Source organism: Drosophila simulans, chromosome 2L, assembly GCF_016746395.2.
Source record: "Drosophila simulans strain w501 chromosome 2L, Prin_Dsim_3.1, whole genome shotgun sequence".
Lineage (NCBI taxonomy): Eukaryota > Metazoa > Arthropoda > Insecta > Diptera > Drosophilidae > Drosophila > Drosophila simulans.
The window spans coordinates 6098880-6121305 of record NC_052520.2 but is presented as its reverse complement, the minus strand read 5'-3'; the positions used below and the strand labels follow the sequence as shown (position 1 = coordinate 6121305).

General features: G+C 47.7%; 6 protein-coding genes across 7 annotated transcripts; 3 read left to right on the top strand and 3 right to left on the bottom strand.

Moving 5' to 3' along the window:
- Positions 1-2041: 2041 nt before the first annotated feature.
- On the bottom strand, positions 2042-7729 carry LOC6739222. The gene is made up of 2 exons (XM_002076096.4): positions 5591-7729; positions 2042-5528 (listed from the first exon to the last, which is right to left on the bottom strand). The coding sequence occupies exons 1-2, from the start codon at positions 7460-7462 to the stop codon at positions 2097-2099; spliced, it is 5304 nt and encodes a 1767-aa protein (XP_002076132.2). The 5' UTR covers positions 7463-7729; the 3' UTR covers positions 2042-2096.
- Positions 7730-14793: 7064 nt separating this feature from the next.
- Positions 14794-16278, bottom strand: LOC6731178 (testis-specific serine/threonine-protein kinase 4). The gene is made up of 4 exons (XM_002078301.4): positions 16050-16278; positions 15587-15989; positions 15219-15529; positions 14794-15162 (listed from the first exon to the last, which is right to left on the bottom strand). The coding sequence occupies exons 1-4, from the start codon at positions 16087-16089 to the stop codon at positions 14903-14905; spliced, it is 1014 nt and encodes a 337-aa protein (XP_002078337.1). The 5' UTR covers positions 16090-16278; the 3' UTR covers positions 14794-14902.
- A 200-nt stretch (positions 16279-16478) lies between these two features.
- Positions 16479-17419, top strand: LOC6731177 (B9 domain-containing protein 2). The gene is made up of 3 exons (XM_002078300.4): positions 16479-16798; positions 16867-17218; positions 17278-17419. The coding sequence occupies exons 1-3, from the start codon at positions 16711-16713 to the stop codon at positions 17369-17371; spliced, it is 534 nt and encodes a 177-aa protein (XP_002078336.1). The 5' UTR covers positions 16479-16710; the 3' UTR covers positions 17372-17419.
- LOC27207128 (tectonic) lies at positions 17374-19392 on the top strand. Its single transcript, XM_039292827.2, has one exon. The coding sequence runs from the start codon at positions 17374-17376 to the stop codon at positions 19360-19362; it is 1989 nt and encodes a 662-aa protein (XP_039148761.1). The 3' UTR covers positions 19363-19392.
- A 23-nt stretch (positions 19393-19415) lies between these two features.
- Positions 19416-21301, top strand: LOC6731176 (telomerase Cajal body protein 1 homolog). 2 transcript variants are annotated; one of them, XM_002078298.4, is made up of 4 exons: positions 19416-19567; positions 19623-20277; positions 20336-20524; positions 20583-21301. In XM_002078298.4, exons 1-4 carry the CDS (start codon positions 19558-19560, stop codon positions 21244-21246), a joined length of 1518 nt encoding a protein of 505 aa, XP_002078334.2. In that variant the 5' UTR covers positions 19416-19557; the 3' UTR covers positions 21247-21301. The 2 variants fall into 2 exon arrangements, with proteins under 2 accessions (XP_002078334.2, XP_039148766.1); XM_039292832.2 differs by having other exon boundaries at positions 19496-20277.
- LOC6731175 (actin-related protein 2/3 complex subunit 4) lies at positions 21265-22070 on the bottom strand. Its single transcript, XM_016179642.3, has 2 exons — positions 21424-22070; positions 21265-21354 (listed from the first exon to the last, which is right to left on the bottom strand). Exon 1 carries the CDS (start codon positions 21928-21930, stop codon positions 21424-21426), a length of 507 nt encoding a protein of 168 aa, XP_016023728.1. The 5' UTR covers positions 21931-22070; the 3' UTR covers positions 21265-21354.
- Between the last annotated feature and the right edge of the window lie 356 nt (positions 22071-22426).

Here is a 22426-nt window from a genome sequence, read left to right as displayed (position 1 = left end):
TACATTTTTCGCTTGATTGCCTCGAATGGCATTTCATGTGCTTTCCATTTCGTTATTGCCTCACCGTTTCCTCCAGCTCAAAGTTTAATTGCATTCGGTTCATTTTATTTTCCGGTCTAACATTTAACACACAGTTATGAAGTACTCCGCCCCCATTCCACCCACTGCCATTTTCCACCCGCCACTCATTAAAATGACCACTTCAAAGGCCACACCACCAGCCCCTTCGAAGCCCAACAAAAAAACAAAAAAAAATAAATATTAAAAAGAGAAACCTAATTAAAAAGCGCTTAATACCGGTTGAACTTACTGGGCGTGTACTAATTTCATAATCCAAATAAAGTTTCAATTAATTTGGCCGGCAAAAGTTTGAATACAATTTTCCATTCGAGTCCTTTGCATTTTTTTGGGATTATGAAGTGTTTGGCCTGACCAACAAATTGAGCGAACAGTGAATCGTGTAATTAGGGGGTAACAATAAAGCCGGTATCCCTCCTTGTAAATCAAAAAGTACTACTAACACTCAATATCTCAATTTTTAATGCAATTAAAAACATTTGAAAATATATTCTAATTCATATTAGGAGTAAGTTAAGCAAACTTAGGCAAAAGACATCCCAAGAAAAACTTCAATTCCTCGACTATCAAATACCCCTTACTCGCATAATTAATTTGATCCTGACAGGACAATCGCATTAAAACGGACTCGAATCAAACCTGAAGCCCAAAGTGGCATTAAAAATTAACTGGCAGCGTCAATTAAAAAGAGCAACTATCGCGATGAGTTTCCTTGGCCAGTTCAATGGCCAAAAAGCAATCTTACAAGTCCAGATAGTTTGAGTATCCTGCGGATTCAGCGCGCATCAATGGCGGTCTCAGCGCGTTTATTGAATGAAATCGGACGGGCGGCGGCGGATATGGAAGCGATTCAATGGAGTTCCACTGGACTGGTCAGCCTGCCATAAGCCTAATGTAAATCCTCCCCAGCTCCCTGCGCCAACCGATGTCGTCACAGTCTACAGTGGAAACGTCCATTAGCTAAGCAGATTAATTGCTAAAAGGTATTTAATTCGTGATGCTTTTATATTTCGCCGATTTCACTTTGGCCCCCCTCAACACCACTTCACCCACTCCACTCCATCCCGTCTATTGGGATTTGGGCCATCAGCGCAGCCAGCCAGACTGCTTTCTTTTCCTTTCTTTATTCTATTCAGCTCCTATTTGATTTTATTTTATTTTATTTTCCCAGCTCACTTCGCTGATGTGCTTTTTGCACTCCCTCAAAAAATATGGCGTTAAGTATTTCGTGTTGGCTTCCCATTTTCTTGGATTTTTTCTCGCTTTTTAATGCTTCATTAGCCGCTAATGGAAATTGTGTAACGCTGTGCGAGGACAAGTCAAGATTCTGATTCCTCCGGCAAGGACTTTGATTTCCCCGATTGATCGAACTGTGGACTTACATGCATATCCATCTGCAATGGAGTTCAATGTGGCTATTTAAGCTAATGCCTTCAGACTTTCAAACTTGCCCGTAGTTTTGCAGCAATGGAAATACATTGAATGGCTGACTGTCCCGTGTTTCCGCCAATGAAAATGCTCTGCCGCGAAACTTGTGTGATTTATGTGCAAATATAGTACAAAAGCTATGCAAGTTTTATGGGGGAAGGGGGGGAAAAGTCTATGCAAGTGGCAATGAAGTAAGACGTCAGGTAAAAAATTAAAATTACCGTCGCAGCTGTTGCCTAGCCAAACAAACAGAATGACGAAGGAGGACGGGCCAGCAAAAAAAAAAGAAAGAAATGTGTAAGGATATTAAGGAAGGACTATGGAGGCGAAACGGAAAAACGTCAGCTGCATCGGTAGTGAAAGCTGTCCTGGAAAAGTTGCCTGTTTAGCTGGAAAACTTAAAACTCACAGGTAGAATTGCAAAATACAAAACATCGTCAGCATTTTATATGTTTTATTTTTATACAATTTCTGGAATTTGTATTTTCTTCCTACTTCCAAATAGGTCCTGCTGATAAGAAAATATCTCTAAAGATTTGGATAGTGAACTTGAAATTTAATCTACTGAATAAGTTAGAAAATATATTAAGCTATATCACGTTCTCGTACATCTTGGGGTTCCTCTGAATGTTCTCCTCCATGATCTTCTTGTGCATCGTCTCCCAGTTCTCCAGTCTGGCCAGGACATCCGGCAGGACCTCGCGCACCTTGAGGCGACTAAACTCGGGACCGTCGCGCATATCAACGTTGGTCCTGAAGTTGTAGTTGGGCGTGTAGCCGTTGAGCTTGAGGAAGTGGTCGAAGTAGAAGGGCACGATCTGCTCCTGCATGTTGTCCACGGTCAGCAGCGAGGTGTGGGTGATCTGGTCACCGGTGTAACCGTCCTCGCGGAACGCACGCACAAAGTTCTTTGTGTTCTCGGATATCACCATCACCTCCTTCTCCTCGGGTATGATCTTCTTCTTGAGGTAGAGCCTTGGCAGACGACCCTCGCGCTTGGGCTTCTTGTATGGTGGCTCTAGGTTGCGGCGCACCTTCTTCATCTCCATGTCGATGCGGCGCTCCACCTGGTAGGCCTGGTAGGAGAGCTTCTCCCTGTAGCGGCGCCGCTTGCGCAGAGTGGCCTCCACGCTCCGCACTTTCTCGATGTCCATGTGCTCGAACTTGGAGAGAATCTCCATGACCACATCGCTGATGGCGGCCACCATGTCGGCGGCACTGGGCAGCACGTCGCTGGTGCCGCGTACCGAGTCCGGAACCACACGGCGCCACACCTCGGCCAGGACGGCGCGGTGCTTGTTGAAGTCCTCGTCCGCTATCGTCTCCTCGATGGGCCGGCCCAGGTACTGGTGGACTCGCTGCTCCATCTCGCGGGCACGGTCCTCCATGAAGAACTTCTTGGCCGACTTGCGGGCCACGTATTCCTGTTTCTCTTTCAAATCCTTGGTGCACCAGTCGACGAATGTCTCCAGTCGGCCCTGGAGCTCGGTGTGAATGGACAATGTAAAGTGCATTTCCAGGAGCAGCATGAAGGTCTTGTTCTTAAGGCTATCGATGCCCTGCAAAAAGGACTCGGCGTCGGGGAAGACCTGCAGGATGGGATGGACCTTTTGCATGTAGACATCGTAGTAGAAGGCGCGGATGGCCCAGGCATCATCCTTGTCGCGAACCCGAATGTTGACAATGGCTCGCTTCGCAATGGACACGTCATACGGCTCCAGTTCCATGTCCTCCTCTTCCATGTCCTCTGCCGCTTGCTCGTCGTCGGCATCGCTCTTCACACTGTTCTTGCGCGTTCCTTTGGAGACCAAGTGTATCCAATCGTTCTCCGCCCGCCAGTCCTGGTCGCCCATCAGGTAGTGGAAGTTCTGCAGCATGATGCAACGGATCCAGTGGCCCTCGATGAACACAATATCCATGTTAAGCATCATCAGCTCGCGCTCCAGTTCGCGGTACTCCTGCTTGAGCTTGTCAGTGGTCTCGTAGTAGGACTTCACCTGGTACACCATCGTCATGGCGGCGTTGTACTCCTTCTTCTTCCACTTGGCGAAGAGTGCCTCGTACAGGTTCTTGGTATTCTTCATGTCCACCCAGTGGCGCTCATTCATGCGATCGTAGATCTTGGTACGCACCATCTGGCCCTGGATCAGCAAGGACTCGTACTTTAGCCGCATGGCGTCCTTGAGCAGCTGGATGCTGGTCTTGAACTTGAACGACTTGATGGTGGCGCGACTTTTCATCTCCTCAATGTAGTTCTCGTCCAGGTCGGTGATCACCGCTCCGTAGTACTTGCGGTTTCCGGGTCCGAGCAGCGTTTTGCGGACATCGGGCACCTCGACTTCCAGCCGCAGTCGCAGGCTGTTCCGCAGCCGGGTGCTGAAGGTAAAAAACGTGTCCTTGGGCCCCAGCATATCGGCCTGCTCCTTGTGCTGGCCCGAAAAGGGCAGCATGCGGTAGGGATCCTCCTCTTCGGCATTCACGTCAATCACCGCGGCGTGGAAGCGTGCACGTCGCATCTCCTCGAAGGGCACCAGTGGCTTGCGGATGTAGTCGAGGGGCAGCTTGGTCTTGTCCTCGATGACCATGTAGCTACCACTGTCGTTGGACAGATCGGTGCATTCGGAGCTGGTCAACGAGCTGAGACAGTTCTCGATGCTCTTCAGATCCTCCTCCAGCTCGGCGACAACCGCTTTGCGATCCACCAGCAGGCGCTCTTCGCCTGGCTCGATATCCTTGGTCTCGTAAATGGCCTCGCGAGTCTCGCGCAGCAGATCCAGATACTGCTTACGCCCAGGGAAATCCAGCTTGGCCAACTCCTCGGGATCGCGCGAGTGGAAGACGAAGTCGTATGGTCGGCACAGGTCGGGGACCTTTTCGCCGGCAGCCTCCTTGTTGTCCGTCCGGGTGGCGGCCAGGTGCTCGGATATCATCTTGTCGAAGTCATAGCTGGGCATGGTCAAGTCCATGTTGACGTACTTGCTGCTGGGCGGCTTGGCACGCGCAAATTTCGCCACCGGCTGCTTGACCTTCTTCTCCACCTTTGTAATCTCAGGCATAACGGTCTTCGGCTGATACTGCACATGGACGTTCTTCACTTGGGTCGGTGCCCAGTGGTCGTGGTGGTGTCTGGCCTCGAATATCTCTGTGTATGGTCGCTTTTTGGTCCTCACATTGGCGAAGCGCAGCTTCTCCGGTTCCGGTTGCTCCAGGAGCGGCAGGGGGGAGTTCTGCAGCACTTCGTTGAAAATCGCCGACGGAACTCGCTCGGCGGCGTAATCACGTTTCCGGCGCGGATGAATCGTCAGGGTCTTCTCGCGCTCCTTGGGTGCAGGCATATTTCCTCGCCAACGTGATGGCTGGGACTCCTTGCCGCCAGGATAGCGTTCCATGGCGGTGCCTTCCTGGCCAGAAGTGGCGCACTGTATGCCGGAACTGCCAGAGTATTCAGCACTGCGAGCATTTTCTGGAACCACGAATTGAGTGGGTTTCCAAGGTCCCCTTGGTGGTCGGTCGCATCCGCCCTCCTGACGCGACTGACCCTCGCCCTCATTGTATGGAGGCTCTGGAGTTGGCACCCAGTCCACGTCCAGTTCCTCCTCCACCTCCAGACAAGGATCCGCCGCCCTCAGCTGCTCCTTCTCGATGCAGGGCAGGCCGAGCAACTGCATCCGGGCAAGTTTCTTCTTTTGGCGCTTGGACTTGGCCAACTGCTGCTTCAAATCCAGATACTCCAGCGTGGTGTTCACCTTTGTGGCATCGAGCACCTCCATTTCCTCCACCGGAATGCGATCGTCTGGCACAAGCACTTTCTCGGGAAACACGTAGCGGATGAGATTAAACTTCCTCACATTGTACGCCGGCTTCGGTTTGACTATTTTCAGATTCTTGCGCAGTCGTCGGTGGTAGTGGAGTCCAAGCTTCTGTTGGACGAACTCCCTGACTGCGCTTTGGCGTTCACGCCGCCGCACCAGCAGTGGCTCCGGTGGGAAGAGGTCCAAGTTCGGGTCGTCGGGGTCAAGAACCTGTAAAAAGTGCAGAAAGGAATATGTGCATAAGATGAATAACATCATCTGGCGTTACCCACCTTGATAATGCCGCGCTCCACGTCCAGCTTGATGGGCTCCTTGTGCGGCACCAGCTGGTTGAGCCAATCCTCGCGCGTGAGACAGCCCTTCACCGTCCGCTGGCCCTGCATGATTTGATGGCGATGGAGCTTGCCGCGCAGCCCGTCGCCGTGCTTGAAGTGGAAGCCACGCAGTTGGAACTGGTCGCCGATCTTGCCCACCTGCAGGTAGTCCTCGTCGTCGCTGCTCTGCTCGCTGGGCGTGGAGCCCACGCTGCCCTCGATACTCTCGTCGCAGGCCAGCTGCTGCTCCGCATCCGGCATGTACTTGTGCTTGCCAGTGCGCTCCAGATAGAACTGCTGGGTGACCCTCGCCTTGTCGCGACGCACACAATCCTCGCGATGCATGATGGCCTTCAGGCGCTCCGTTTCGGTTAGGGTTTTGGGGAAGACCTTGCGTTTCCGGATGATGGGCTTGAGCTCCACGTGTTTGCGGAAGCTGCGCTCAATGGCATCGTCGATGACCGCCACATCGGCACGCAGATCCGCTTCGGCGACCGTGCGTCCTTCGATCTCCTTGATTGCCGCCTCCTGCTTGCGCCGCTCCTGCAGCTGCTCCTCCTCGCGCTGCTTCTTTCGCAGATAGATGTCCTTGTATCGGGCGGCGCGTCGCCGACGCTCCTCCTCGATCTTCAGCTTGTTGGCCGGCTTGTCCGGACTGCGATACAGATGCACCAGTCGTGGCGATGGCGGCGGCGATGGCGTCTCTACGGGCGTGTCCTTGATCGTCGTATTGTAGCGCTGCGGCACGGCCAGACGCTCCTGCTTCAGCTCGGCCTCGACATTTACCTTGGTGTTCTTCTTCGCCTTTCGCCGCGCCATGTACCGCTGGACGCGCCAAAAGGTCAGCGCGTTCTGCTGCTCGACCTCGTCCTGCTCGTACGTCGTCTTGTAGTCCATGCCGTGAAAGTCTAGTCGCAGCGGATTCTGCAGATCGATCACCTCGCAGATGTGCGTGTCGGATGTCTCCGATGCGGTGCTGGCGCAGAGATTGTCTCCATGCTTGACCAGCTTACTGATCAGGCTGAACTCCTGCTCCTTGGTCAGCGGCTTGTGGCGCAACGCCACCGGATTGACCAGGCAGTGGGTCTTGCGCGGATCCTGGGTAAGGAAGAACTTCTGCCTGGCGGGCGTCAGTTTGGCCAGCTGCTCGTAGTTCTTGGGACATCGGCCAATGCGTGGCCTTGGTGCACCGGCCACGAAGCTGGCCGGGCACGGTCGTCGCCACTCCTCGCCCTTGAAATGGGGCGGTCGCGTAGAGGGCAAGTGCATGGAGTCAACTAGCTCATCCGAGTCGGGTTCTTTCTCGGACGACTCCCTGATCGACCCGCGGTTTTGGAAACTGTCGCTCTGTGAATCCTTTGCCGTGCTCGTCGTGGAGCAGACACTCTTGCGAAGCTTCACCGTCTCGATGCCGTCCCTGAAGTGGGAGTTGCTCGAGCTCTCGAAGTCACGTCCTCTGGCCCGGATGACGACCTTGCCGCACTCGTCGCGCTTGTGCAGCTCCGTGCGCTTGACGTTGACGTCGGGAAACTCCAGATTCTGGACCGTCAGTATGTTGTTCGAGTCGCGCTGGCCAAAGAAGTCGATGTTGCGGAACTTCTCGATGGTCCGCTCCTCTCGCGTCTTCCGCTCCGGATGCTTACGCGGTGGACATATCCGCTTGCCGGTAGCTTCAGCTTTCGGCTTGGTCTTAGTCTTGGTCTCCGATATCTCAGAGGCGCGACCAATCAATTCCTTTTCCTTTTTGTTCCGGGCACGCATGTTTATTGTGCGATTCACCGTCTCCATCCGATAGTTCTTGGCCGCCAAGTTATGGTGTTGCATCGACATCGTTAGGTTCTTCTGGCTGCACAATATCCAAATAGAAATATAAACTGGCGTATTCTTGGCGAGCAGGAGTATTTCAACAGCTCAGGACGTAGTTCGATGAAATTTGGAGCTCAACCTGCCCAGTTTGGCTTTAACAATAAGCCACAAAACTGTTGAAGTTAGTAGAAAACTAAAATAAATTGCTCAACAATGTGGCCTTTCTGACATTTTTCTGGAAGTTTTTGCTTGCTGTTTCAGAAGTTCGTTTTTCGAACGGATTTGAATTCCAGTTGGTTTTTCGCCACCGCCTCCATTAAATTGAGTTAAGTGAAAATTGAATCGGGCGCGCAAAAATCAACCTGACAGGCAACACAAAGGCACGGATGTGGCGAAAATGAAGGTTGGCAATGATTCTCATATTAATGGCACTGATGATGATGATGATGATGCTGCTGATGATGATGACGATGATGACGAGGTGGCGGCCGGGTCTGAATTCAAACTGTTCAACATTTCCGTTTAATACGGCTTCACTTCCGTACAAATTTAATTAAAAACTGGAATTTTTCTTATTGCGTGCGCTGGTTATACAACTGCCCACTCCAGCTGGCTTACACATATGTATGTATGTACTACATATGTGCATTCAGAAAATAATGAATAATTTAAAATGTCTGCACTCTAAAAAGTAATTAAATTTCATCACAATATGAACAATAATATTTAAAAGTACAGTAGGGCTCAAGACAATCGCCTTTTGCTCAATATGGAAACAAATCAACTTTTTCTCAATGAATTCCGATTGTTTAATTTTATAGTATTATGAATTAAACATAAAGGTGTTATAGGTAAATGTTATAGTTATAGAAATCTCTGCCCAACTAATAGTGATTAAGTGGAAAATTAGGCACTCACACACGGAAATATGGTAAAGCCCAGCCAAAATGCAATTGCTTTAATCATGTTCAATAAATTTGCAAATCCGCTTAATTCAATTAGTGTTTTGTCTCTGGCTAATTTACAACAGCACTTAGTATTCGACAGAAAGTATCGGAAATTTCAATTGAATATTAATTGACTTTAAGCTTCAAGTACAGTAAGCACTCGAATAACTGATAAACGCATTTTTGGTTAAATTAAATTACGTTTACAACCCAACACACACACACACACATGTGCATTCAAACACAAATATGCAGATACAAGATACATATGTGCGCATAAGTACTTTGTGGAATGGAAAGGCAGCTTTATAAATTGCAATGCATCCATTCATCAAGGGAATTATAATCTAAGTAGTATCCAAATTTCGGATAGTATGACAAATTATGTTTTTCATAAATAATAAATTTCTTTTTATAACATATTTGACAACTTTAAGGCGCACAATTCCCGTTTACAATAGGTGGGAATTTCCTCGTAACTCAAGACCCCCAAATCAGCCGTATTTTCACCTGGCTGGTAATGGCAACGCGTTTATTAGCTTTTTAGCCAACGGCTGAATACTGAGCCATGTTGTCAGCCAAACATTCGAGACTTCAAATTAAATTAACTTTCTTTCATTTTAGAGGACAACATGTAAAGCATTCGGATTCGATTCACTCCGCCAGCTTCCGTGTGAATTTCTTTTCGACTTCCATTTTTTTTCAATTTGCCAGCTAAAACTCACTTTTGTTGTAACATTTCATTTTCTTTGAGTAATTTAAAACCGACGTCGTCGCCGGAATCTTTGGAAGCCACGGTGGAAAAAAGATAAAATAGGTACGTCTGATGGAAATGAAGACGAAGCTGAAGGGTACATACTGTATGCTATGCTCCTTGGAGACCCATTTTCCTGAGTATTGGGTTTCACTGACTTCTTTTCGGCAGTAAAATTTGCCATTTTGGGGAAGAACTTTAAGGATGATGTTCCTATAAATGCACTCTCCCAAATTGCTTATATCTCGCTTACTTACTATATCTTAGGATTTACCATAATCCGCATGTTGAATCTCCATTTTCGGAAACTTTATAAAAGTATCTTTTAAATAGCAATGCTTTTAATATTTCAGGCAAAGCCGAATCAGTATTTACAAAACAATAAAAGGTATGCCACAGTCGGCTACCATCTTAGTTTTGCTACTTGAATTTATTGGGTAACTTTTCATATACATTTTTTCACACATGCGGAAAAGAAAGCTTTCCTTTTGTGCACCATTTCAGAAAAGGATCTATGAGTAGTCTATGTCCTTGGGGCTCCTTCGTTATGTGTGGCCAGTAGACGAATGCAATTGACGCTGCAAATTTCATTACACATACATTTTCCACTGCTCAGACCGGGCAATTTTCTTTTAGCATTACATTGGTTTATGGCCAAGTGCCGGCAAGTCAATCAATTTGAACAAGATGCACCAAAATGTCCAAAAGAGCTTCCTTTCGCCATAAAAGCACTTTTTTCTTAAAATTTTGAGCAACTAAGGTCAGACGGTTAACCACTAAGACGAGAACTATAAAAGCTAGAAATTGAGGTTAGCCAATAACAACGGGTATCTGCTAGTCGAGTCATTTGGTTGTAAAATTCACCGATACTTACTATTCTTTGATATTCGAAGTAAAACATTTGCGATAGTTTCATAGTTTCTGAAATCACTTTCGATGTTTTTCAAACTATTGATGGAACTCACGGATGGTAAATAATGAAGAAGGACATGGTATAGCCCACTGGATGAAGCCTTCGATTGGCTCTGTTGCCATCGAAAAGGGGGAGGAGTGTGGTGGAGCACAAATGCTTTTAAATGACTGACCTGCGCTTGGCTTTTTGCAGCTGTAATCAATATGCAAACAAACCATTTGCCGCATTAATTACAAAGTAATGCAGCAGCGAGCGTGAAATGTAAAAATAAACGGCAGATGCTCGCGATTTGCTTGATGACTTGCCGGAGGAGGATTCAGTCACAGTGGGTCCGTAATCGGGTTTGGGTGATGGTGGGATCAGTTTTGGTGAAGCAGCATATTGGGGTCATGCCAGTCAGTGGAGTGTCTGCGCTGAATGACCGCCATGCGCATGCCAATGATGAAGCAATTAATTTGCAATTAAATCGATGATTGCAAATAAGCGCAGTGAAATCCAAGCAAACTGGATACAAAAAGAAGTTGCTGAAAGTGAAAAATCCTCGAGAATGGAGGTGAAAAGGTCTGTCTTCTGCGGTTACACTGGATTAACTACTTTGGTTTCGTATTTACTGGACATGGCACGTTTTTGTATCTTTGTATCAGAGCCAGATATGAAAATTGATAAATTTTCAGGATTTAGAGTTAGTTTTGCTTGATTTTTAAGCACTACATTTTTTCAAGAAATTATCCATTAAATTGTATCTTAATGTCGTTCCGCTGAAATCCCTATAAGAGTTGGCCTGTGTGCATGCAGTTGGCCAAAACGATTTTCCATCAACTTTGGCGGCTATTCAATTAAAAATTACTTTATTTGCAATTAAATCGTATCACCAGCTTTTTACCGCCATCTGCTCCCGCCAACTTGGCTCACTTTTCCAGTTTTTCCTCAGTTGTGGCCAGACCCCATTGGTTTTGTTTGTGTTTGCAGCTCCACCATTTCATGCTACACACATACACTGGCAGTGGAAAATCGCTTGGGTTGCATTTTAAAATGCCATTTACTATCATGACTTTGTTGCTGCCGCTGTCATTTTCCAACTTCCCCATTTTTTGCAGGGGTAAGGGTCTATGGCAATGGCTACCTACCACCTATCTATGGGGCTGGCACACAAATCACGGCAATTTATTTATGACACTATTTACAAGAAGCAAGGGGAGCAGGCAACAGCTGGCCGTGGCCGCCCCACAAATGCAAGGACAACAAAATTGAGGGGCTCCCGTTTACGGAAACTTAGCCTTCCCCCCCCCATGCCACATGCCCCATCACCCCTGTGGGCTCCACGTGCACTCTACTTAAATAACAATTTCAATATATTGAAATTTACTTTGTCACATGAAAGCTAAACAGCTTGCACTCAGCGTCAGTCACGACAAAGGAGTCCTGGACTGGCATTATACATATATATTTATATATATATATTCTGGCACCATCCTGCCACCCAACCTCTGGAAAACGCCATCATGGTCGAGCCCCTTGGGGTGATGACTTCTTCTCCTGCCTTAGAAAGTTTGAAATGTGCTGGAATTGCGGGTTTTTTATTTTATGATATTTACATTTTCATATTTATAGAATGCGTCGCACCGACGAGCATTTTTTACTTTTGCAAGGATTGCCATAGTTTCGCCCAGAAGTTTGTCACTGGGTAGAGGGAGGTAGGTGGCATTTCCAGTTCCATTAAACATAATTAAATTTAAATTGCTTCTTGGAATAGGTGTTTGCCAATTTGCGGCTCTGGTCAAAGGCGGTTTTCTTTGTCGGAGTTCGGAGTCCTAAGAGCTAATCAAATTGTGGCGCCTTTCGTTAACTCGTAATGCATTGAAATACATATATACGTATAAAATATAATCATTTGTCAAATTTAGTTTGTATGTATAATATAATTGGTTATAATGGACCATTACACAATAGTTATGCCAAAATTTACTGAAAACAGTAGCGTAGCTGCTCTTCGCACTTACTTTATCTGAGCAATGGGTATTTGATAGTCGAGTCACTGCACTATACCGTTCTTTCTGGTTTTGCAATATTTTGTTTTTACCGAACACTTGTCCGCTGGCCTTTCTTTTATGTATTTTTATTGTGCCCCATTTCGAGGTTGTGTGCAATTTTTAACGTGGTGCGGGTGAAGCTGAATGACGATAGGGGCTGGTCGTCGTTCGGTTTGGTGTCGCCGTCCTTTCAAAACGACATCAGGTGTTGCACGTTGTGCAAGAGCTTATCTCAAATGATTTATAAACTTCCAAAAGTACCGAGGCCAAAGCTATTGTCATTGCATAAAATATGCTAACAGTACAGAAGTAGGAGGCTCCACGTCACAAAAAAAAAAAAAAAAACAAAAAAGAATTCAAAGCAAAGCAGATGGAGCCAGTCAGTGAAAAACACCCGAAGGAGGAAATTCCCGAGCAGAAAAACGCCATAAAAGCTGTGGTTCTAGAATTCAGTTTATAAAAACTTTGAATATATAAGTCCATTTAAAAGCAATAGTTCAAATTCTGTTTTGTTAATTTTAACTTGGAAATCGAATCGGTGTTATCGAACTTCTAAAGAACAGGCATGATTATTTCGATATATCGATAGGTATCTTTTCTGGCGTTACACTTATACCCGTTTATACCTTGTACGATAATAGAATGAAATGCGACAGCTACCCATCAAAAACCAGAAAGAGTAATAAATTTCATTTTGGCAGTTGCGGCGCCCGCGGCTCGTAAAAATAAACTTCGAAAAATACTGAGCAGCAGAAAATAACATAAATTAATATTCAGTTAAAAATGTGCAAATATTTCACGCACGCATGTTGCTCCTTTTTCTTTTCCCACATCCCACGGAGATTGCGAGCGGCAGGATATGAAGGGAGTGCACGAGAAAGCGGAAATGTGTGGATATCCCCCTTTCCGCACTTTACGGTCAGTGGATTTTGTAATTCTTTTTTTCGTTCACAATTTTTTCTGTGTTTTTTTTTGTCTGTTTTTTCGGGGTTAAATTTATGAATTATTTGCGCGCTTGCTGTTGAATTTATTAAATGTAAATGCCGCTTCGTCTGCCAGCCGACCATTTATTGGGGAAAAATACCGTAGCATACTTTCCTGAGCCAAGTGACTTATCTGCGGGCCAGATTTCAGATGGAGGCGAGCTGGGGAACTGGGGAATGGACGGATGGCATGAAAAATATCGCCACGAGGTAATTTACATGCATTTTTGCTATAAATTAATGCGACTGCAGGTCATGGAAGTACCTAGAATATGGATGTGTCCAAATGAGTACCACTATGACTGCGTTTTGTGACATGTGCATTTTTTTAGTGAATTTCGTCAGTGCAACCGACTGATTATTCATAGAATTTTACATGAACTAGTCGATTTATAGAGAAACATAGAGGGATTTTCATAGAAGAAACAAACAAATGTAAAAATTGTGGTCGAATTTCGCCAGTATAATTTATTCTATGTAACAAGATTAAGTTTAGCAAGGCTTGAAAAAATATCAATCATGCTATAGATCAATCTTTAATAATTATATACTACGTAGATCCTGAGGACACGTGGGACGAAAAAGTCGTGTTAATGACAGGACCACATGATGGGGAAAAAATCAGAAACCGAGTCAACGTGAGAAGGTAGTACGTACTACCGCAAATGAATGGCCATTTCATTTGCATGTTGGGGGCAACAGAAATGAGAGAACATCAGAAGCTAACCACAAAAATGGACTTTGCTTCATTATGCACAAACACGCCAATAAATGTAACGAGAAAGATAGTAGGAGCGAAGGACGAGACGAGACAAACAGGAAGAAGAGTGGACGAGTGTTTTTTGTAACGAAACTCTTAATCGCTCCTTTGCAGGCTTAAGTTGACAGTTGCAACGTTTATGCCAGGAATTTCCAGATCTCTCAAAAGCGTGAAAGCCAAGTTTATGCGACAGACAAATTCATGTATTTTAAGTACAAAGTTAAAGAGATGATAAAACTAAATATGACAATTTAAAATTATTACTTCGCAATTACGGAACTGTGTAAATAACATTATTCTCTGTGTACACATGTACTATTTCAAAAATATTTGGGGCATGACATTTTTAATGACTGTGACTTTGGTGGCCCAACTCGGGCCAGGCGTGCACCTCTAATGGCGATTGCATCCATATGATGACCTGAAGTGACACAAACCACAACGCCAGAGCTCTCAGCTTGGAGTTGGCTTATGGCTCTCAGGATGGGGCAGATCCCGCCGGTTGCTGGCTCCTTTTGACTCTCGCAAATTTCGCCCAACGTCGCATATTTCAGTTGTCATTTTTGCTGTTTTGTCAGTTTTGCGTGTGACACAACTGGCGACTCCGGGGGCGGAAAGTGGGTGGCGGAGAAGGTCCTGGCGCCTCCCATCTGTGTGTCCATTGCAACGGCATTTCCGCTGGCAGGCGACGCAGCTGCGGTGGCAACTGCCACAAACAATTTTGACATTGCCGAGCAGAATTGCGAAGAGCAAGCCCCGAGCTGAGATGCCACCATTGCCCCGAGCAGGATGCGCAAGGATATTGTGAAATCAACGTGATTACGGGACATTAACATGCATGCTCCAACAAGCAGGAACAATTCAGGGCAAAGTTCAGAGCTCAGATGTGGCACGTGAGTAAGGGTGCAACATTATCTTTTGAACTATGGAAAACTGCACGGAAAAAACCAAAGGACTGACCTCTTAAATTGGCTAATCTAATGAAATATATTTATTGACTTAGATCAAAAAATAATAATTTTTGCTAAACGTTGAAATTTTTAAACTTTGTTGCACTGCACCATAAACAAGTAGCAACTATTTGCTAGGCGAATACCAAGGGTCCTCCTTGACCTGCGGAATATTGTACCTGATCTTCACCGGGGCTAGAATATGCATAATCATGTGCTTGCACTCGCTGGAAGCTGACGGGGATTTGGGAAAGACCAGCGATTGGTTGATGCGCTTGAGCAGGATGTGCACATTGGAGCCATCGTAGGGAAGGCGTCCAAAGACCATCGCATAGCAGACGACGCCGCAGGCCCAGATGTCCGACATGAAAGGATCATAGGCCACGCCTGCAATTAATATCAGATATACGATCATTAAATTACGTTAAGGATTCGCGACTCACCCTTGAGGATCTCTGGACTGGCGTAGGCATAGCTGCCGCAGAAGGTTTTCGAGAGTATCACTTGGTTGTCGGAGGTTCGCGTATCCTTCCTTGCGAACCCGAAGTCGATCAGTTTCAGATTCCAGTTCTCATCCAGCAGCAGATTCTCGCACTTAATATCCCGATGCACCACTCCCTTGCTGTGGATGTACTCCACGGCACTCACCAGCTGCTTAAAGAGCGTGCGTGACTGCGGCTCGTCCAGGAACTTTCGCTCACGGACGTAGTCCAGAAGCGTTCCATTCTCGGCCAGCTGCATAATCAAGTACACCCTGGGTGCATCAAGAATAGTTCATCATCATTACTCTATACCATCAAGAGTGACTCACCTATGACTGGTCTCGATGCTCTGATAGAAAGTTATCAGGTTTTCGTGGTGCAGACCCTTCACCGCCTCGATCTCTCGCGGCAGGAACTTTTGCGTGTACTCGGAGGGAGCCTTCACCTTGGATATGATCTTGACAGCCACCCGCTTGCCGTACTCCTCGGAGAAGCCAATCTTGACCTTGGCATAGTTTCCGGTGCCAATAACCTTACCGAGTATGATGCCATGCTCCTCAAGAATGGTTTTCTGCGGCTTCGACTTGTCGTCGGTCTTTACCGGAACGGCTCCCGATGCTGCCGGTGGCTTTGGTGGTGGTGGCCGGTCACTGAAGGTGTAGACCTTCTGCTCCTGACGACGACCCGAGTTCTGGTCAGTGACGAGGTCCTGCGATGAGCTACCGCCAATTACTAGGAAGGAATCGCATGGTGCTTTAAATAAACCCAATGTTGAGCGATTTGAGCACTTACCTCCGCCTTGATCGTTTTTCCTTCTGGGGGATGTCGCCATTAAAAAGGGTATCACAAGTACGGTTCACCAACGACGCCAATAATACGGGAATATCGTGATCAAACAAAGACTCATTAAATATTTATCATATTAGGAAACTAGAAATTTTGCGAATTTTTCTCCAATACTGTGACATACAATGAAAATATATATTCATACGTTTCTAGAAATTATTTTCCATTTTTGATTAGAGTATCTAAGATAAGAATTTCAATACTTTATAAAAAGAAGATGATTTCTTAAACCATACTTAGCAAGAATTAAAGCAAAACCTGTTAATAAAAAATAATCAACTAAAATTGTGGCGATATTGTAATGATACCTCGATTATAATGATTGGTAGACGTGAAAGGCTCATTTCGATAACAGCATAAAGAAATTAACATATTTAACATTCATTAAAAAGGAGTTTTAAAATAATTGATCCTGTCAACGCGAACCAGTTCTTTTGACTTTCCGCATGAGTTGGCAGCACCCGCCCTGCTTTTCCGTTACTTTGACAACGGCCAACTGCCAAAACAACGAAACCAAAAATTTGACCGAATGCCAGTCAACTGAATAAGCCAGTGATTAAAACCGACTAAGAAGCCGACTAATTTAAAGTCCAGAGTTGATGAATTGATGGCGGAGGTGCACATAATCGGGCAGATATTGAAAGCAGTTGACTTCGCCGAGCCGCATCTGTACTGCAAGTGGAGTTTGCAGAGCGGTGAGTTCCCACGCAGCAGATGCACCTGTCCGGGATTCAATTAACCTGATTGCTTGCCATTTCGGTAGGAAACGCCTGGCGCCTGGTTCAGGGCGAGGTTCAGGGTCAGAGCCAAGTGGCGTCCCACCGGCTCCAGAGCAGCTCGGATTTCGCCCAGCCGCTGGACATTCATTTGAGCACCGCATCCGTCCAGGGCTGGCCCCGCCTGCTGGTGGAAGTGTACGCCGTGAACGTACTGCAACAGTCCTGGCCCGTTGGCTACGGCTTTGTGCACGTGCCGTCCACACCCGGCATCCATCGCCTGGAGATCGGCACCTGGAAGGTGGCTCCCAACGGTCTGTGGCAGTCGCTGCGTGAGCGTTTCGGAGGCGGAGGAGCGGCCCTTAGCAAGACGGATCTGCTCTACTCGGGTGTTGAGCGGTGAGTCAAGGAAACCTCTTTACACTTGGTTAACTATTCATTAACTATTCCTCGCACAGTTACAAGTTACAAACTCTGAGTTCTGGAAAGGTCATTGTTGAGCTGAACCTAATCTTTCGAAAGTTCGACGAATACGGCGTGGAGTTCAAGTAGCCATGAAAGAAGTGTTGCTACTAGTCGTGCTGTGCCTGGCCACATACCACACACACTCCATTAAAATTGGAATCTCGCACAATTACAATGCCACAATATCGCCAACGGCGTCCACCACCACGGAAGCCCCAGCCACGACCGGTGCTCCGAGCAGCGAAGCGGTCAGCTCCATCAGCACATTGCCGGAGGCGGAAGTGACCACTACTACGCCTGCAATCACATTTCCACCGCGTGTCCAACAGAAGCCCAAGGTGGCTGTGGCATCTCCAACCATGTCGACGGCTTCCCCGGCGGAGGCGCTACCTTTGAACTCCACTGAAGTGAACTCCTCCCTGCCCAAATCCGGGGACAGTACGTTTTATTACTGCTCCTGCGATCTTCAGGCAGGCAGATGCGATCTCAACTGCTGCTGCGACAACGATTGCCCTCCCGAAACCCGCCAGGTGTTCAATTGCCTGCCGAGTTCGTTGCTCCCGCAGCTTGAATCTCGCCTGGAGGACTTCCAGTACACCCATGGCTTGCCCACCTGCCAGATCAACGATGGCTGGCTGTGCGTCTTTCGCAGCAACACAAAAGCAACAAAGACGCAGCCGCAGGATATGAATATCGATACCTCGCAGTACAGAAAATGGAAGGATAACTTGGAATACCAAGAATCGGACTACGCACAGTCCCGTCCATCAGCTGGACACTACAAGTTCGGGCAGACCCTGCAGTTGTGGCAACCAGAGACTAAACAATTGGCGACCTTTGAGCTGCCCGCCGCCTACGAAAGCCCCAATTGTCAGCTGAAGCAGTCAGTCGGGCACTTGCAGCCGATCAGGAACGTTTGCAGAATGAAGGATTCCGCACAGCTGCAGGAGAGCATCTGGAGCGTACTGAACCAGAGTGCCACCTACGAGATCCTATCAAAACCCCGCGATCTGGAAGAACCGGAAGTAAACGGGCTGATCGTACAGGTCTGTCTTAGAGGAGTGGATAAGTCAATGCGTTGCTTGGAACGAGGAAACGACACCCAACTGGATGTTATAGTTGATCAAGTGGAGCTGCAACTGATTCACAACTTTACAAATATCCTAGAAGCGAAGCTTTTTCTAGAGGAGGCCAAACTGGCGGAGGATGACAACGAGCCACTTTGGCTTCGCTACAATGTTGAGTTTGTCACTCTGAACGAATCGCTTACCAAGCCCACTTCCGGTCCACTCGGTTACCTATCTGGCGCCCCTGTAATCCTCTCCAGAATGTCACCACAGAACAGCAGCGAGGACAAGCAGCAAATAAGCTATCACAGCTCTAACCAAAATATCAAAGAGTTTCACTGGCTTTCCCTGCCCTCCAGGAAGCCACGAGGAAGCAGCTGCCAACGCGCACTGGACCACAAGGAAGCTCTGCGCTTTGGCGTAGACCTTCTTACCCGCTGTGAACTCCGCCACGCGGCGCCCTTGCTCCAGGAACACGCCAACCACACCGAGTACTGCCAGAGCTTGCAGGCGCAGATATGGAGCCTGCTACTGCCCCACAACTGCACCCAGCTGGAGGACGTGACCAAGGTGTTGGTCTCCCATCTGGGCAGACCGCGGCCGGACAAGTGGCTGCCCATGGAGGTGCACTACCCGGAGAACGTCCACGAGATGCCACCACCCGTTCAGGCAGTATACGACCAAATGAGACAGAGCCTGAGCTGTCGGAATATCTTCCTCAGCGTTGGCTACGAGTTCCATGTGGCACATCTGGCCCTGGTGGAGGGCAGAGCGCCGCATCAGCGTGTCCTGCAGCACGCACGCCTGGTTCTGGGCCAGCGGCATGACCTGGAGTTCGACACCAGCGAGACTGAGGTGGCACTTCCTCTGAGCATATCCGCCATGTTCTACCGAACGCAAAGGAAAGCCCTGAGCAATGGAGCTGCAGTGGGAATCTCTGGCCATCTAGTGCTGCTGGAAATGATTTATCTAGGAATTATTTATCTAGGATCCATGCAACTTTGTCTGTAGATTTTTAGAATAAAAGCTGAAAAAATAAGATTTATTGTACCTTAAGTCTTATATTTATTTTAACACAAAATGTTTTGGAAAAGAAAATTCCTTTTAAATGAAAATACACTTTTAAAACCGTTGGCAAGCGGGCAGTGTATTTTTGCGCTCTCCTCGCACGGTCACATTGTGCTTGAGCGGTAAAATGCGGTAAATATGGACGAATGTAAGTGACGTTTTAAACGAATATACGAAAATGAGTAAAACAAAGATTCCCCAAGCGGCCAATTTAAGCACCAGCATGGGCGATGTGGAGGCATCCATGCTGAATCAGAACGTGAGCTTCAGCAGCACCATGGTCACGTCCAACGGCGATCTTTCCCTGCCCAAACTGAGCGTGACTCTTTCGGAGGCGGAGATCCTAAAGCTGCGTTCCGGGCGTCCAAAGAACGCCGTTGAATCGCCGGATGCGTCTGTGCCCATGGAGACAAGCCTGGCTGCCGAATCTGCGCAGGACGAGGCGGATGAGAAAGAGGAAAGCGTTCGGGTCGTCGACATAGAGGACACTTTGGAGCTGACGTCGAACGGCAATGAGGTGGAGGCGGAAGACCAGGGGTTTGTGAATGCTCCAGTCCACAAGTACTTCCAGGGAGCACTTGTTGAGGTGGGCCGACGCTGCTGGACCTCGTCCACGGTGGCTCAGCACTACACCAAAGGTTGCTACTGGTCCCCGGACGGCACGTGCCTTCTGGTGCCCGTTCACCTCGATGGCATGCACGTTATAGAGCTGCCCAGTGACCTCTATTGCGCAGATAAGGTGCAGCCGGAACGCTCGCTGAGCAAGTTCGAGTCGGAGGTACACGTGCCCGAGGGTGGAACCGTCTACGACTGCGTCTGGTATCCACATATGAACAGCCTGCAACCAGAAACCTGCTTGTGAGTGGACACCTCTCTGGCGCTCTCCCCAATCTTATACCGTTTCCATTACGCGCAGGTGGCTGGCCACGCGGCAGCACGAGCCCATACACATGTGGGATGCCTTCGACGGCTCCCTGCGATGCAGCTACAGTGGGTACGATGCCGTAGACGAAGTAATGGCGGCCATTTCCTTGGCCTTCTCCCATGACGGCGAGCAGATCTATGCGGGATACAAGCGCTGCATCAAGATCTTCGACACCAGCAGGTGAGCCGACTGCTTATCTTTGTACCCCTTTTAATGCAACTCAAACTCTACTCCGTAGACCAGGACGGGTTTGCGACGATTACCCCGTCAAGTTTGCCATATCCTGCATTGCACAGACCACTACGCACCCGCACACTCTGACCTGCGGCAACTGGCATGGCTACATCCAGCACTTTGACTTGCGGTGCAGCCACAAGCAGGGTCCTCTCTTCACGCTGGGCGGGCACGCGGGCGGCATCACACAACTGCGCTATGGAGAGTTTGGCGCCGGGGAGTGGCATCTGTTTAGTGGAGCACGCAAGTGTGATAAGATCTTGCATTGGGACATGCGCAACTACAAGCAGCCACTGGTGGAGTTGCAGCGCCATGTGGACACCAATCAGCGTATTCAATTCGACCTCACATCCGACAGCCATTGGCTGGCCAGCGGCGACACACGGGGATCCGTAAACGTTTGGGACCTCAACAGATACGGAGATCCTTCCGTACTGCCCCTGCATTCAGACTGCTGCAACGGAGTGTCACTTAATCCGGCTATGCCGATTCTGGCCACCAGCTCGGGGCAGTTCCACTTTACAGACCAAAGTGAACAAGGGGACAACGTGACCTTAAACGGCACGGAAACGACGGAGTTGCCGGCGCCGGCTGATGTGAATCAAAATCAGCAGGAAGTTATCTACGAGAACGCAGTTGTCATGTGGTGGTGCGGCCAAACGGGATAGCATATAAAACTGGTGTAGTCGAGTAAATAATACAAAATCCGTCTTTATTCTTGAATCCATTTGGAAATACTAAAGCATCATGACCGGGTCCATACTGATTGCCTTCACCTGCAAAGGATGTGCGAGAGTAAGTTGGTGTCTGCACAATCTGATGGGTGTTTTGGGTGGAACACTCACCTAGAACCGTTTGAGGAACTCCTCGGCGCAGGTGCGTGCCCTGGCATTGACCGCCAGTTTCATTTCGCTGATCTCCTTGTCGATCTCCTCCATGAAGCTAATGACGAAGTCCACCAGCTTGTGCTTGTACATCTGCTCCGTGTGGAAGTTGGTGATGAGGAAGCTAATATCGTAGCCCTCGATGGGCTTGCGGCGCAGTATGACGAACGACTCGGCGCGTCGCATCATGAACCTGGTGAACTTGTGGCACAGAATGCGCTCAATCTCGTCCGCCTGCTTCACGGCGATGCTCACGCGCACCGAGTTAATGGACGGCTCGATCAGCACCTTCTCCCGCTCGTTGCGCGACACCACGACGGGCGTGAGCACCAGCTCCTTGCTGGAGCAGATCTCCACCTCCGGTTTGTTGTGCCGCTCCACAACCTGCGAGGGAAAGTCCTGCAGGCACATCGCCGCCGTCAGCGAGTGTCGCACGGCGGTCAGGTAGGGCTTTAATGTGGCTGCCATTGTGTCTGGGTGTCGGGTTGTTGTTTGCTGCCTGCGGTCTGTTGTATCTGCACTTTTTACTTAACTTATTATGATTCACAGGCCCTGGAATTTATTAACCAGAAAAGATGTGACCATGCGCGGCTTTCAGGAAAATACCATTGCCGAGGTGGGGCCACAAAAACATAAGAACTAATTGGAGTATGTTATGAAACAATTGCTATTATAGTTTTGGGAAAATTAGGCATAAAGTTTTTCCATTCAATATTAAACATGTTTTCGTCAATATTCATCTAATCGCAATTAAAACATTTCTTATGTTGTCCAGTAATAAGCTGGTAAGAAACTTGACTGAGGAACTTATCTGAGATCCCAACCGTTGTTCCATTTCCATTTGTATCTTATCTTTGAGGAATTTTTAGGACACAATTATGTCCTAATTTTTAAAAATCCTATTTAAATTTTAAAAATTTAAGAGCAAGAGTTTTACATAGCTAAAAGAGTTAAAATCTTATGG